Source organism: Lissotriton helveticus, chromosome 3_1, assembly GCF_964261635.1.
Source record: "Lissotriton helveticus chromosome 3_1, aLisHel1.1, whole genome shotgun sequence".
Lineage (NCBI taxonomy): Eukaryota > Metazoa > Chordata > Amphibia > Caudata > Salamandridae > Lissotriton > Lissotriton helveticus.
This window is the reverse complement of record NC_136061.1, coordinates 1407172206-1407189034: the sequence shown is the minus strand read 5'-3', so window position 1 is coordinate 1407189034 and position 16829 is coordinate 1407172206. Positions and strand designations below refer to the sequence as shown.

Below are 16829 nucleotides of genomic sequence, written 5' to 3'. Positions count from 1 at the left end.
GAGGAATTGACATGGGCGTTTAAATATATGGCCTTCAACCTGTTTGGGTCAATGACTATTTAACTAGTAGGAGAAACTTTTTATCCGCGGCTTTCTTAGGTCAAATGACCTCTTGTTATCCGTGCAAATGTCTGTGTTTTTCACTTGTTAATCATATAATGGAGCTATTTTAAATAGCTAGAGGCATAGTTCATGGAATAGTTGCCAAAATGGGCCTATTTAGTCCAATGTCGTGCTTATAAGCAGTTGTATGCCTTTTCAAATGTGGCAAATTTGTTACAAATTTGGATTGTTAAGAAAGGTAAGCATCCTCAAAGCTAGATTTCTTTTGAGCTAAGAAAAGATCACCTCCTGAAGGAATATTAAAATATCTGAGCTGGCAAAATTAAAAACTTCTCTTTGGCTCCCAAAGTGCAGAGTCCACTTAGCCAAGAGGGGCATTAGTTAAGCCGACATAACACATTACAGATGTGTTAACAAAAGCCTAAACAGATTTTTAATCAATTTTATGAATGCAAAATTGATGGTCAATGATTTTGTTTTCGTGGGGCCAAATGATGGAAATGGCAATCACCCGGTCCAATCTGATTTCCAGATATTTGTATGCTTCAACTCACTCACTGTAAGGTAACGCTGTACAAATGCAAATAACTTTTCTTTAAAGTTTAGAAACAAAGATAACAAATTTGGACTTATCAACTCAATGGTCAATTGATGATTTCCCCAATACCTACCTAATGCACAAAACACCCTAGGAATACTTATCCGAGTCTTTAGCGAAAGTCTCATATTGTATGATTGGTATCAGAACAAAAAGGCAGCTGAGCCCACTGTCACATGTATGTGGTACACAACTCTCTTTGTGTTGATTTAAAGGGCAGGAGTGGTGTTGTCAGACGGAATCTGAATGTTTTTTTCCCTTGGTGAACAGGAAAAATAACTTCACTGCAAAACCAATCACTTGCAGCTGAAGCACATTTATGTACAGGTGTTGCTAAAACACAGACATGAAAACAATTTAATTTCATCTACAATTTCATTACACTGAATCTTAGTGACATCCAGATCAAGATGGCCCTTTCCACCTTCACCAGTCTACTTACAAGTCAAAAATCATTTCACTCCCAAAGCCATCATGCAAATGTTGAAAAAGAGGGAGCATGACCATCAATTCTTCCTCAATACCTTGTTCCTTCCTTCCTGCCATTTTGTATTTCAAACCTGGACAGAAATATCACGGGAGGACATGAGGTGATTGGCTAATGTCCTAGGCGGGCAACACACAGTAGTAGGTAATGCAAAACAGGTGTTTTATGGTAGGACGGCAAAGATACTTCCCTCAAACAGTTCTATGATGTGAAGCTGGAATGTCTCTACCCCAATATGAAAGTCTTGTCTTATACTACAAATTGCTTCTTCGCAGCTCCTTGAGATAATTAGTACATTCAACTGCAAAGAATCCGTCCCTACTAATGTGTCATCTCCTGCCACAAGAAACATCTATCACTTCCTACTTTGTACTTCAAGTTGCAATCCTACAAAACTTCCACAACTTCAGCTATAGCCCTCTGGCACCAACCACAACAGATGCCCTGTTACTGCTCACAAGCTCACATGATGACCCATCAGACTATTTAGGGTTGAAAAAGCCTCAACAGTATCACAGACTCATCAGGGATAAATATTCTAATGAACTCTATGGATTGTTGTGCTCTATGTAGATAACTAACTTTATGTTTTCCCAGTGGTCAGTCTGTTTTTATTTTATACTATGTGCTGTTCTTAAAACACAGTGTGATTTGCCACTGAGCACCCATCACATTTAAACTTTTGTTGTTTGATCTTCATACATGACATTCTGGCAGATAATAATCCTTAAACTACTAATTCCATACTACTGATCTGGTTGTCACCAACTTTCAATGTAATGTTAATTGTGGATGAAATAATATAGTTTCCATGGACATTTTGAGGGGTGAGTCATTTTCTGTCGTGTTAGATAATAATTTGGTCCTATTGATACTAAATTACTGTACTGTCCAAATTTGATAATCCCAGGCAAACCCTGTTTTCTTCTGTTATATATGTTTTATAGTTCCCAAAGGGATATACTGAACCACTTATTGTTCTCATGATCATGTTATTTTATATAGCCATGTTATTTTCATGATCATTAGATCAGACACAAATTTCAAATGACATCAATGATATTTCAAATACCATCACTGATGACATTACTTGTGAGATCATATGTGACATGAGCTATGACCATAGGAGAAACAGAGGCTCGGCATAGAACATATAAAATTCCAACTGTGTACCTTGCCCCAGCACTGACCAGCACTATCAGATACATAGACTCAAAATTTAGAAGTTTATGAATAAGCAGGCAGACACCTTTATATGGCAGCATCACATGTCTAAAATGCTCAAATGGTTTGGGAGGAAAGGAACATTGGTGAAGGATGAGGTCAAACGTCTTCCCTTACGTCAAACCACACTGCACACAGCTGAATGCCCTGTGGGATGTACTCTGTAAACTAGGGATATTTTTAGGCTATAATATGAGCTTAGACCTCCCCCTTCACCTGCATCAACTGCACATAGTGTTAAGTTATGTTCAGGTCTCTGATGTTATATTGCGTGCTCTTCAACCATTTCTTGTGTTTTCTTTCCATGCACATACTTTCTAGGACACACTGTTCAAAAGCTAAGTGCAATTGCTCTAGAAATTTTACAAGCTGCGCTTGATTAAAGATGGTGCGTAGCAGAGATGGGAGGATGCAGACTGTGGCGGAAGGCCATGGGCTTCTGTGATTTGGTGGGTGCTATATCAGCAGATTCAGCCCTTTCCTCCAGCTTCAACTGCATGTAGCATTGAGTCGTTTCAATATTATGTGCTTTTTTGCTGTGCACAAACTCTACCTCACACATTAGCCAAGTGCAAATCCGTGATAAATGACTACACAATGAGTGCATGTGCAGACCTTGCTTAAGGCCACGACCTGCACCAAGACCTATCCAACCGAGCTAGCACTGCATACACTTCAGCAATGCATAGTGACCTCTGATAACAGGGTCGAACGTACAGCATGGCCCAACACTTGTTCGACCCTCACTTCCTGTGGTTTCTGGCAGATCTCCTGTCAAAATATATATATATATATATATATATATATATATATATATATATATATATATATATATATATATATATATATATATATATATATATATATTTACACACACACAATTACCTCAATTGGCACCATTTTTTTAAACACAATGAATAGATTTTCGCCAAATCAAAAAAGACTAGGTCGCTTCACCTCATCCAAGAATGGTGAAACTACCATTCAGTGACATTTGCTGTAGGTGTGACATAAATTTCCATATATTAAGTAACAGAATGCTCAGCACTTTCTGTGAATGACCACTCATTTTTAATAAACTTATGCTCCCTTGATGGATCTTTATTAAACTATTCAGAATTGAGTAGATGTAAACTTTTTTTTTTCAAATTTCATTCACATGGAGAGACTGATGACTATAAACAGAGTTGTTGTTGCCGACACTGTAATGTATTTTTTTTCTTTCTCCCCAATACCACTAAGGCCACTCATAAAATTGTTCACCACCCAAAAGATGAAAACTGTATTGGAGAGCTGTAACCATCATAATACCTGTGCCTTGCTTCATCTGATCTAACCATTAGAAATATTTTCAGGAAATGTTTCTTGAGGTGCAGCACCCACATGAAAGACATTTTGCCTCATTTAAAACCACCAATGTGGTGGTGTGAGTTAAACAAGAATCAATGGGCATAGTCCACTTATTGATTACTTATGCAAACAATTAATGTACCTATATTTTGGCTCTCATTCCTCTCCAGCCCATGCCTCAGTGATCTTTAAACTTTCTAGTTTTCATAAGACCCACATATATTAGGATACATTTTACCAAAAGGAACAAATGTTATGATCTAATGTTGTAAAGTCAGGGCATATTTTGATGGACAATACAACTTTTCAACTCAATACATTATTTACTTACCCAAAAGTGATGCATGCTTCTCTGACTACCTGAGAGCGAAGGTCTTTTGCAGACAGTTTAAACGCTCCGTCCAGCAGGCGCAAAAGTTGAAAGAAGTTTTCATTGTCTGCAGCTCCACCGAGGATTAAGGATCTAATTTTCTTTAGCTGTGAACAAAGCATTTGCCATTTTACACAAAAAAAGAGAAAACACGAAAAGCAGATCATGCAGTTGGTGACTTATTTTTGAAAATGTACATCAACTCCCAAAAATGGAATACAAACTAGAAGAAACTTTTCAGCTCATGTAGTACAAAGGCAGGCAAGTGTGTGAAATAGAGACTGCTGCATAACAAAACAAGTGTTTGCATTGCAATAGGTCTCGCATTACTGACAGTTTGAGGTATTGCTGTTGCAAATAATAATTCAGCTCCAAAAGCTCATACTTTCAGTAATGCGAGACCTAGTCCATTGCAAATGCTTGCATAGTAGATGCATAGTGAGCCAGGAACCAGCATTGTATGTCTCCATGCAGTACTGCAATCTGCTCCTAGAGGTCCCTGGCGAGCAAGGCACCAGCACTACTTGTCTAGGTGCAGTACCGCAAGCTGCTCCCTGAGGTCCCTAGTGAGCAATGCACCAGCACTGCTTTTCTAGGTGGAGTACCGCAACCTGCTCCTAGAGGTTTCTAGTGAGCATCATAAATGTTTGGTCACATATGGTACTGCACCTGCAGAAGATATGGTAAATCCACCCTACCCATAATGCATTGCATGCAAGACAGTACCACGAGTACATTTAAATAGCTATGTCCATATATACAATAAGTAGCTTTGAACAGTGACAAAAGAATTATTATAATAATTCCGGATTAGGTTGTACTCTATGTGGAGCTGATGAAGGGAAATTTATAGAAGGTCTAATATAAATGTGAGATGTGCTAGAGAGTAAAGTAACAACTGCCAACCTAGTTTAGGACCAAGTGAGTGTCCTAAAGACATATTTGTCAATAATGTCGCATTAAAGGGATTCTAAAAGACAATAAGTCTAAATGGTCAGAGGCCCTTAATTCAAGGAAACTGTTATTCCTGAGGGCCACCACCGCACTAGTGGCGTTTGCACAGAAACTAGAAAGAGATCTCCAGTAGACATGCTATAGATCTATCAAGCAAAATGTGTAAGTGTTGCAATCTATGGATCAGGGGTATGGGGGTATGCTAACGTTGACCAATTACAGAAAGTGGAAAATGCTTTCCTAAGGTATTTACTCGCTGTCCCTAAGAGTACTACAACATATGGATGCCATCTGGAATTCGGGTTGGATTATTTATCGGATATAGTAAAAATCCAACCGATCATGCTATGGCGTCGGATCTGGTCCACGGACCAGTGCGAGTTAACACGATCACTCGTTCAGGATTGCATGTCACTTGATAATATGGAAAAGACTAAATGGTTGGCATATTTTAAGGCATTCTTTGCTGATTTGGGCCTTGAAAGATTTTTTACAGATCCAACAACTATGGTTGAGATCTCGAGAAAAGATCTAAAAAAGGCCTGTTTAACACACTTGGGCCAGTTGCGTCTTGCAAATGAAATAGAGAAAACCTCTGTACAACACCTAATATTAGTTCAGACTACTTTTAGCATTCAACCATATCTTTTGTACAACTTGAACCAGTATGAAACATTTTTGTTGACTCGCTTCAGGCTCAATATGTTTCACCGACTGATTTCCTTCCCTGAACAGAATGACTGGTCTATGAACTTAACCGTTTGCCCATGTGATACTATCTCTGTACAATCCTCAATCCACGTATTGTTTTTTTGTAAATTTTATACTACACCGCGTAGGCGATGGATTGTTCCTCTTTTAAGAGTACTGGGTTTACGAGGTTGTCGCCCAGCATTTCTGGTGCTTCAGTATCTGGAAAATGAATTACATGATAAAACGGTTTACTCAAATTTTGTGTTAAGCATCGTATTAATCTCTGATAAACATTTGCACAAAGATATTTGCACACAGATATTTTATTCGCCTTTAAATTGAATAAATTGCTACGATCCACCTATAATAGACTCAATTGATGAAACTAACGATATCAGATACTTTGTATTTTTAATGTTACAGAAATCGCAAATGCATTATATACTTTATAAGATTTTATAGCTTGTAAATATATTGTATTTTAAATATGTACTTTTATGGTTTTTTACAAATTATGGAAACCGAATAAAGATTAATTGATTGATTGAGTGTCCTGTCTGAAGGCCTTTAACCCCTCCCATGCTCATGACGAGCTCAGCTCGTCACACGGTTGCCGTGTGCTCATGTCGAGCTGAGCTCGTCATAACGGCTCCAGCGCTCGCACGCGGGGCTAATTCCCCCGCTGTGCTGAGCGTTCCAAAGAAACAGGTGTGGCCGTGACGAGCTCAGCTCGTCATGAGCACACGGCCACTGTGGCTCATGACGAGCTGAGCTGGTCACGAGCACCGGGGCGCTGTGCGCGCCCCCGCCCCCCAGCACAGCGGGGGAATTACCCCAGCGGCCAAGGGGTTAAGAAAATAGTGCCTTGAGGCTGTAACTTAAAACCTAGGGTGTAACAACACATGTAACAAGGGGTGTCCTCATGGGAGGGTACAAGAAGAGACAAGGCGGTACTAAGGAGGGATTACTAAATCTAATGACCAATGCAAAACCATCATTTACAAAAGGCAGGAGCCAATTAAAAAGGTAGGCGGAAAGTAGGCGGAGCTTAATGCCCATATCCTGAATATAGCATGTATCGAAGAGACAGCACAAGCTCTGACTAGGTGAGACTTAAAAAATAGAGCATGGAGCAAACTTCTATTTAGAAGGACTTCGATTGGGGAGGGTCCTCACAAACACATGCGTGTGAGTCTCGATTCCTTGTATTTACACAGGAAAACTAGCAGACCTCCAGAGCACAGAGGCTAGGTCCTCATTCAATGTCTGGAGAGAATTCTGATTTAGCACATGAGGGTAGTGACCGGCGATTATGGTTTAAAAGTAACTTGGGAATACTGCAGTCCTCAAATTATCTTGTGAAAACTTCATCAGGAAAAGCCTCTTGATTTAATGTGCACAGGATAAACAGCAAAAAATGGGCTAAAAGACAAGAAATCTGATGGTCTTCTAGAAATCATCACGCACCATAGTGAAAGTTCATTCAGGAGGGTGTTTCGCATCAGGCGTTAAGAGACTTCCATAATGGAGGCCTTAGAATGCATTGTGTAAAGCATAATAGAGGTTGAGCAGAAGCTGTGGTGGTTGGAAGGTTCTTTTTCCCCCCTCCCTTTTGTAAGTTGTGTTCTGGTTGGAAGCAGGTGTCAGATGTTAGCTTTAGCCCAGCCGTGTGTTTTGGCCTGCAGCTCGACAGGATGTCCAGCTCTCATTGGAAAACCATCACTTGCGTGAAGAAGCAATATGGGAATGGGGTACTGAATATTAACTCTGGGGACACCAAGTATTAACACAGGCTCACTGTGGAGCATCTTTTGCCCATGCTCCAACTCTCGCAGACCCATGCACGATGGTTGGTGGTGGTGGGCTCATGTCACATGGAGGCAGCAGTGGGGCTTAGGGGTTTACTGGCACCTCCTCTTACCTTATCATGGCTTCTCAGTGGCCTCAGACTACTAAGGCCTTGCTTGGTACTCAGGCTGCCTTGCAGTCAAGCCAGTATGTGTGCAGATAGCGCACTACAAAATTAGCAGCGTTGGAAATAGTGCCCTGGGGTGAGAACTGCCCAGACACTGCTGCTGCAGTCCGGCTGGCATGGGCTAGGACACTGAAATCCCAATTCAGCTGCTGAATCTATAAAGAAGCATCCATTGTAAAAAGGATTCCCACAGGGTCTTCCTCCACAACAAAGTGACCTGACTGGATGCAGCAACTACGGTATGGCTGAGGATAAATAGAGCATTCTCATTAGTACCAAAAGAAGGGCCCCAGCTCAAGCGATTCTCTGATAACTGTTAACATCTGAGAATAGCTTCAAATGGGTGGAATCTTTGTACCACAAAAGAATGGGTCCATTATCTAGAATTAGTTAAGTCCGAAAGTGCAAACAAGTATTAATACCAAATATGTTCCGCTATATTTTACAATACTCAGCTGTAATATAGTTTCCTAGAATACAATTACAAAGTGCTTCGATGGAGATGTACGAAGTTTGTACTCCTAAAAGTCTTAAGGCAGTAGTTCTTAATCCATAGTCCGGGGACCCACGTGGTCCATGAAACCTACTCAGGGTGTCAATAACTGCTTAGAAAATTAAATAACATTGACAGATTACCAAAGTGTACATAAATGAAGAAGCAAAAAGTAAAACTGCCAAATATTAACAGATCTATAGATAGGAATGACATTGAAATTGGAGGTTAAATAATAAGTTGGCATACTCAGACTGATTAGTGAGATGCAATGCAAGTGCATCAAACAAAATAAAGTATGGATGATGAGTGGCCTCAACTGAATTTATAAAAACCCAATAACATTCAGAATTTTGATTTGTTTTTCAATTTGTTTGTGAATTAAATAAAATATTTCACCACTTGTGTATTTGTTTGATTAATGCTTGTTTCTCTATAGCTTGAGAACTGTTTTGCGATTCAAATTATTTCAAATGCTTAGGCCAGGGTGCTCAGCTTCCATTAATGACTCGCAGGGGGAGTCTCAGATTCCAATAATAATTCAGTTAGCATCACAGACGTCAAAAGGTTAATATAAACTGTCCTAGGGTATCGTTCCATAGATTGACATTGTTCAGCCAACGCGTATTTCACCCTGTGCAGGTTGGTCAGCGAGGCGCGGTTGCGAGGTACAGAGTATAAATGAGAACAAAGAAAAGCTATGAACGCTAATAAAGGAGTATATGTATAAACACTACGCTACCACTACATCATCTCCCCCTTTATAACAAATGAACAGAAAAGTTTCAAGTGCATGTAAAAATATTTATACTTCACTAGCATTAAAGCATTGCAAGAGCTCCTAGTTTCTCTAATGGATTCAGTATCAATATCAGGCTCATCATGATGACAGCCAAGACTTTCACATGAAATTCCAGTTGAAGTAGTCAGTGAGAACCACTTGATTTTGAACTATGAACTAAAGAAGCAGATTGTGATACCTCTGAGAAATAGTTCTTGCCTTCCAAGACAAACCAGTCCACATTGTCCTGATCTTTGTGCTCACAAATTTTATGAGCTTGTTCAGGAGCAAAACTGACAAGTCCCCTCCTACTCCACCAACACCTGCCATTCAATAAAACTGAACCACTTGAAACTTTGAAGATTTGAAAAGGGCCAGAAAAGAAGGATTCCCCTTTTTTTTTACTCTAGTAGGTCGATTGACCAAAACCCAATCATTCACCTTAAATTCAACTCTCTTTACATCATGTGTACTGTCATAATACATTTTATGCTTCATCGGAGCCGCATCTACCCTTTTTGTCCACTAATTTCGCTATACCACCCTGACAGATCTTTTCTTTAGGTGTAATGTGCTTTACCCAGTCTGGACAAACTTCAGACCCGGGTTTCCTCTTCATTAGCAGACAAAACAGAGACACCAGTAGTAGAAAGTGGAATCTTTTTTCTTAAATAATCGTCTACAGGAAAGCTGCTTGCCACAGCAGATTGTATCCAGTCTCTTAGGAATCTGTTCATTCTCTCCACCTGATAATTCGAGGTCGGCAAGTAAAATACCACCCTCAAATGTTTAATATGATGAATTTGCACAAATGCTTAAATTTGAGAAAAGACAAAGTGAGTCACATGATCAGTGACCAAATTCTTAGGTGGGCCTTCATTTTTAAAAACCCCACTTAAAAAGTTTAATACAAATGAGGTATTTGCACCTGGGACAAAATCCAAGAACACCCATTTAGAAAAGTAATCTACTAGAACCAGTAAGAATCTTTTTGTCAGATTAGTAAATCAAAAGGTTCTGCAAAGCCTAATGCAACTTTTGACCAGGGTTCTACAGGAAAAGGAAGCGTGTGTAAAGCAGTTTCTTGGGTGAGAGTGTTTGTCAGAAAATATACCAGTATTGCAAGAAGAGATCCAATCAACTACTTGAGAATCTAAAGCAGGCCACCAAAAATATTGCTTTTGTTTTTTGCAAGTGGCTCCCACCCTAGATGACCCTGGTGAGCAGCTTGAAAGAGTTTGGGTCTAACTGCAGTTGGAGGCACCGGGATATTGTTGCATAAGAGAATTCCGACAACAATTGAAAGCTCACTTGCTAAATGAGAGAAAGGTCTGAGTGAGTCATTTCATGTGGTCAACCTTTTTGACAAATTCCATTACTAAGGATAAAGCATTATCATCTTCAACAGTGGACAGCCATTCTTCATGTGAAACTACATTAGAGGGACTTAAAATATCATCCAAAGTAACCAACCCCGACTCGACATCCTCAATAGAGTCAACATTCTACAGAGGCATCATGGATAAATAAAAAAGTCCTCGAGTTTTTGCCCCCAGGAATGTAGTAAAGATTGAAGTTGTAATCCTGTAACTGTGAGAGCAGTCTGACTTATCTTGCTGGGGATTATCCCGAGTCATTACAGGTGAATAAATTAATTAGAGGCTAATGGTATGTGGAAAGATTGAAACTAATACCCCAAAGAAAGGTGTTAAACTACTTAATGGCTCAAGAGCAAGCCAACGCATCCCTCTCAATTATACTGTAATGTGATTGATGTTTTCAACGAGCGACAGGTGAAGGCCACAGTGTGTTTCCTGTTATCAAAAAATTGAGAATAGACAGCACCTATCGCAATTTGACTTGCATCAACAGTTAGTATACATTTGCAGTAAGGTTTGAATGCAGATAAAGCTGGTGCATTTGTGATCAAAGATTTGACTCTTGCAAAGCTTGTTGAGCTGAATCATCACAGACAAATTATACATTTTTGTTGCAACAATTTTCTAGTAGTTGTACTATCATGGCATACCCTTGAATAACATTTGAATAATATTCACTCCTACCAAAGAAAGATTTCAAGGAGTACTTATCATAAGAAGGAGTTACATCCTGTGTGGCCTGTGCCAAAGAAAATTTAGTATGTATACTACAACCGGAAATATGATGACCTAAATAGTCAAACTCCTCTTTAAGTAGATGACACTTTTCAGGTTTCAGGGTGATACCTACTTCCCTAAATACCTCGAACAGTTTAGGCAACTTCTGCCCTATGATTTGCAATTGTATTTGAAAATATTAAAACGTCATCTTGGTAAGCTTGTATACCTGGTATGTCGGCTAAAACGGTGTCCATCAACTTCTGAAACACACGGTGCCTTTCTGTTGCGCCTCAATGTTGTGATTCTGCGGTTATAACTGGAGGGCGAGTAGTGACTGCTGTTTGTATCCGGGAACGGTTACTGGCTGCCCTCCGGAAATGGGTAGTTGCCGCATTCGGTGTGCTTCCAGTTTGACATCTACGCTCTGGATGCAGGTTGTCTCTAATCTCACTTTTTAGGTCTTGCATAGGAAGCAGTGGTGGCAGCATCAGTAAACCCATTGATAATTTAACTAGTAGTTGTCTCTTTTAGGTGCATTTCAGAATCTGTCCTTTGCACATGCACAGTGAAAAAAAAATTATGCTGAACACGGCACTTAATTGTCTTTTATTTTTCCCTTTTCCTCGACATCTAGAGTGATTTTATAAAGGTACTTAATTTGTAAAAAACGAAATAAATAAAAGTGTGCTGCATGGCAAAATTCTTATAAGCTTCCGAAGGCGAGACCTATTGGCTATGCCACTGCTTGCATTACTCTAGCCCGCAGTAGCATGGCGTAAAGCAATCTAATCAGTGGGAGAAAGCGGCCACCCATTTCATAGCGATGCAGTGCGTCAAATAGAAAACCCCATTCCAGTGAGTCAAAGGCTTTCTCAAGGTCAAGGGCCAAGCATCAAGATTGTGGTCAAATGTAGGTGGAGTATTTTGAGACCAGGAAGAATCGTTGCAGATTTAGGGCTAGATGTAGGTAAATAGGATTTACCGATTCTAAAATACCGAAATTTACCGATTCGGTATTTTAGAATCGGTAAATGCTATGTAGCTAATAATTCGGTAAAAATTACCGAATCGTTAAGATTCGGTATTTACCGAATCAGTATTTACCGATTCGATAATTGCCATTCATTCCTATGGGCCTGGAGGCTCATAGGAATGAATGTCAATTACCGAATCGATAATAACCGATTCGGTAAAATAGGGAAAGAGTCAAGGGTGGCAGGGTGTCACTTTGACACCCTGTTGCACCCCTGAATAGTGCTTGTATGCACATGTGGCACACATACATGCCCTAAGGGCATGTATGTCTGTCACATGGCACAGGTGTAAATGCACAGATTTGCATTCACAGAGGTATTCGTTATTTACCACCAACTAACAGTTGGTGGTAAATAACGAATCCTTAAAGCACAGAAGCACTCTTCAAAGTGCGTCCTACATGTCATTTACCGATTCGGTAAATACCGAATCGGTAAATGATGATTCGGTAAATACCGAATCGGTAAATACCGATTCGTTATTTACCGAATCCTCCCCTACATCTCAAATGCCCAATACCGGTCGGTAACGGCCGAAATTCGGGATTTCGGCCGTTACCGACCGGTATTTGCCTACCTACATCTGGCCCTTAATGAGGTGTTGCAAGCTGGTACAAATACATTTTGGCCCTGATGGAACAGCAGTGGTACCAGGTGGTCTGCCAGAATCTTGGCTAAGGTTTTGTGGTCTGTGTTAAGAAGCACTAGCGTTCCGTGTGGTCCCTGTTGGGTTTGGTTAATGAGATAAGTAATGCCTCGCGGAGTGATCGAGACAGGATATGTGCTGTTAGAGATGTTTTGCAGAAAGTAAGTACATGGGGAGTCAGCGTAGGAGTGTTAGCTTTATAATACTCAGCTGGCAGGCTATCTGGGCCAAGGGAATTGCCGGTTGCTAGAGCTCTAAACGCCCGCAGACTTCTGATAACGTTATTGGTTCTTCCAGTTCATTGCACTGTTCAGGTGTAATGGTGGGAAGGAGGATCGTGGAGCAGAAGGCCTCCATACGAATCAGATTGACATCCGCAATTGACAGGTAAAGCGAGGTGTAGTGCGTTGTGAGTTCTGCATGTATTTTGTGTTGAGTGTGTAGGGGGTGTCCTGTAGGAGTGTTTAGTGAGAGAATAAGAGTCGCCCTGCCGATTAGACCTTGCTTGAGGATGAGTGGCGTAGTTCATGCACCTGATTCGCTCCAGCAGAGAGGTATGCTCACCGCGTGTATTGGCCACAAGTTGGGTGTATGTGTGGTCAGTAACAGAGCACATCTCAAGGTGCAGTTGCTTGCACTCAATGCGCACGATGTCACCGTCCTGTTTACAAGTATTCCATGTCAGCCCCAAGAAGACCCTTCTGACGGCCATGTTAAAGGCATCCCATTCCATCAGTTTGTCAGTGGCGTTGTCGTAGTGGAACTCCAAATAATCCACTGTGACTGTACCCGGTGATGCAGGGAAGGGCGGGTCTTCAAGCACGGCGGGTTGCAGCCACTATGTGGGTATGGGAGGTAAAGTGTCTCTCCACGTCTGTTGTAAGAAATGTGGGTTGTCCTCAGAGTCTGTGTGGCCAAATTAATGTGTGTGCTAAACGGTGGGAGACAGGTTGATGGAACTCACAAAGCGGGCATGTCAGGAATACACAGCCTAACAGACAGAGGGAGTATGCATGCCTCTCACATTCTATGAGTTAAAATTAGTGTGGGTCATAAGGAAAGACAGCGGGGTTTCACATGTGACAATGCCACAAGGGGAGTGGTTCCTCGGTGTGCGCATTTGCAATGAAGAGCGAGGAGGATTAGGGGTCTTGGGGAACCCTGGGCAACCAGTCCAACTGGGGACAAGGGGAATGTCCAAAGAAGTAAGGTCATTGGGGCGGTGGGACAACTGGTATCCGCCCAAACTGCCCTACTATTGAGGGCAAGTGATGGCCCTACAGGCTAACTGGCTTTAGGCCCTGATTATAACATGCAGAGTCAACATCTAGTGGGGTAAATGATTCCTGTGTGAATGTTTGTCGCAGGAAAATGTCTAATTTAAATTCTATGCCATGTGGGGTACGTCCTGTTGGGCTGTGGTGCCAGCACCTAAAGTGCAGATAACACAATGAGAAAAAAAGAAGGAGCATTAGCAAGGCAAATGGGTCTCAGTGCATTGTCAGACAACGTGATTTATAAGAGATGGTCCGCGGTCTTAGGGGTTACCCTAGGCGGATTCATTGATTCAGTTATAGAGGGCCATGTAGTGGGGGGCCATCGTCGCTGAAGGACTTTAAAGATGTTGCGTCCACATTCTGGTTGTGATCATGCATCGTGCCTCTAGGATCACCTGTTCCAGGTTTGGAGCGGAGCCAGGCTACACCGGGAGTCTCTCCCTTTGCTGGCGTGGAAGGCAACATCTTCCTGTGGCAGTTCTAGTGCGCTCCCTCGCATGGGGCGAGGGGCGGGCTGCTGCAAGGCCAGGAGACTCTAACCATTGCCACACCTCTTCAGCAGGGTTGAACAATTGCGTGGAGCCATCTTTTGTCACACGTTGTCGGGCTGGGAACAGAAGTAAGTAGTGTATGTCTAACTCCTGAAGATGCTGCTTGGCCGTAAGGAAGGAGCCTCTCTGTCGCTACAGCGTCATAGTGTAATCAGGGAAGAACATAGTAGATGCACTGCCCATTTCTATGTTCTGCAGCTTAAGTGATGCTCGCAAAATGGAGTAGCAGTCCCTGTAATAAGTAGACAAAATAAGAAGGGTCTCAGATTAGCCCTTGGAGGCAGGCGACAAGCAGGCACACGATGGGCCAGTTCGACAGTGAAAAAAGGAGCGATCTCTGCGTTCAGAAATAAGGTGCAATTCCAGTTCTGGTCACTGCATCAAGGCCTTCAACACCTTCTGGAAGTTCCACAATGTGTTGCATCTGGATCTTTCCTCAGCGTCCTCCAATCTATTTTCTATTCGCCAGGGCCTACTTTTTTGCGCCTGTTATGTTGGTGGCACTGCAGCACGAGCAGCCCCATATTCTTGAGTAACAGTGTCAACGGTGTGCGAGGCAAATTCCTTGGAGCCCACTTCCATCTTCATGGGCCAGCTTGCTGACACCCTGCCAATCTCCGGGGTGTCACAGCACGAGCAACACCGGTTCCATGAGGGTCTCCCCGCAATCAGGTGGGGCAGAAGGGGATGTCTCGCATGCGCGGCAGGTGAGCCCCAGCAGCCAGCGATAAACTGGTGGTATCTTTATGCCTCAGGGCGGATTTTCAGGCATGGTAAGGAAGTAGCAAAGGGGTCTCTTTTGAGGTAGGCTTCAGAGACAAGGTGGGCCTCTACAGTACCCCCTCCAGAGCCCCCAGCAGGCCACAACATAGGTGATTTCCAGTCCCCTTTTGGCCTCTTTGTATCAGCCGCGCCCACTTAAGGGCCACAGTCAAGTCTCCAGTTGCGCGTAAGTTTCTAGGGCCACAGTCAGCACATCTAGGTAGGGAAGGCTCAATATCCCATCCAGCTTCGGCCACCCAGCTTGCCTCCTGCCAGTCTCCTCTGTCCCCACCTCAAATGTGTCACACGTTAGATTCCCAATCAAGGCAGTCCAGGCAAGTGGGTCCAGGATCTCCTTGGGCACTTGGACCCCTCTCAGGCCCACTTCAATACTTTTGGGGCCTAGTTGGTCGCCGATGGCTACCCCACTCCTCGGGGTCCCGCCAGGCAGGACATAACAGATATCATGTGGGAGGGCGGGATGGGCCCCGACGGTTCCAGCAGAACCCGGTCATGCGGGATGTAGTGGGGGCGGGCAAGAACCCAGGTTGTTCCGCCCAGTCGGCCTCACTCTGTAGCAGATAAAAGTGCTCAGACCACCGAGGACCGGGAGTCTCCTCCTCCCGCTCAGATGCCACTCTCACTGCCTCAGATCCAGTCACCAAGCGTCGAGGGAGCTTCGGCCGGGCCGTGCCTGGGTACCATGTGCTGTCTCTAGAGCGTTCAACAAGGGCTCTAGTCAATATAGGACAATTTCAGGTGTCGGGCAGTTTGGTAAGTAGGGTGGTGGTGCCCATGCAGCATCAGTGGTCCACAGCTGGGAATAATGCAGAGAAGGCCAGCATGAATCAAGTGCATCCCACACTACATCATAACTGTCCTCTGTTGGTGGCAGATAGCACAGCAGTTGGTGGAGGAGGCCCTGCAGTGTCAGCGGGCCGCGGTCACGTTCAATGTGGAAAAGGGGGGGCAGGAGTCGATGGCTTCCCGTGCTCCCAGGCCTCACCACCCCTCCGTCCTAGACAGCAGGGTGCTCCCTGGCAGGGACCACTCCGATCCATCTTTACCTGATGTCCCAGGCAACCAGTCACTGTTGCATTGCTGTTTCCATGTGTCAAGGGTTCTAAAGTCTTGTCTCAGCTTGTTTCCAGTGTCTAGCTCCAATCCGTTCGTTAAGAGCAAAAACTGGTACAGGACACCATCTTGGCCCAGTTGGCCACGCCCTTAAAAAAATGCCCATTTATACAGTACACTAAACAGACGATCGTTCTAGACCTTAGTTTTTGGTGTTAATCACTACCCAATTTATTACACCAGTTTTATCTGACTTTAAGTATGAAAACCTAAGTTAAAAGCAGAAAGAAATCAAGTTGATAGTTTTGCCGGTTCCATAGTGCATAAACCACTAAACTATTTGATGACGACTGGAACTTTCCGTCTGCAGCACACAGGAATTTCTGCATTAAACGCAC

The 16829-nt window shown here is 42.7% G+C and overlaps 1 protein-coding gene across 5 annotated transcripts in view; it reads right to left on the bottom strand.

The window, feature by feature from the left end:
- CLASP1 (cytoplasmic linker associated protein 1) overlaps nt 1-16829 on the bottom strand; it is a 1618163-nt gene that overhangs the window by 1024952 nt on the left and 576382 nt on the right. For all 5 annotated transcript variants that reach the window (XM_078682066.1, XM_078682063.1, XM_078682065.1 and 2 more), the window contains exon 12: nt 4054-4199. In XM_078682066.1, the coding sequence (XP_078538192.1) occupies nt 4054-4199 (146 nt within the window). The remainder of the gene's footprint in view (nt 1-4053; nt 4200-16829) is intronic.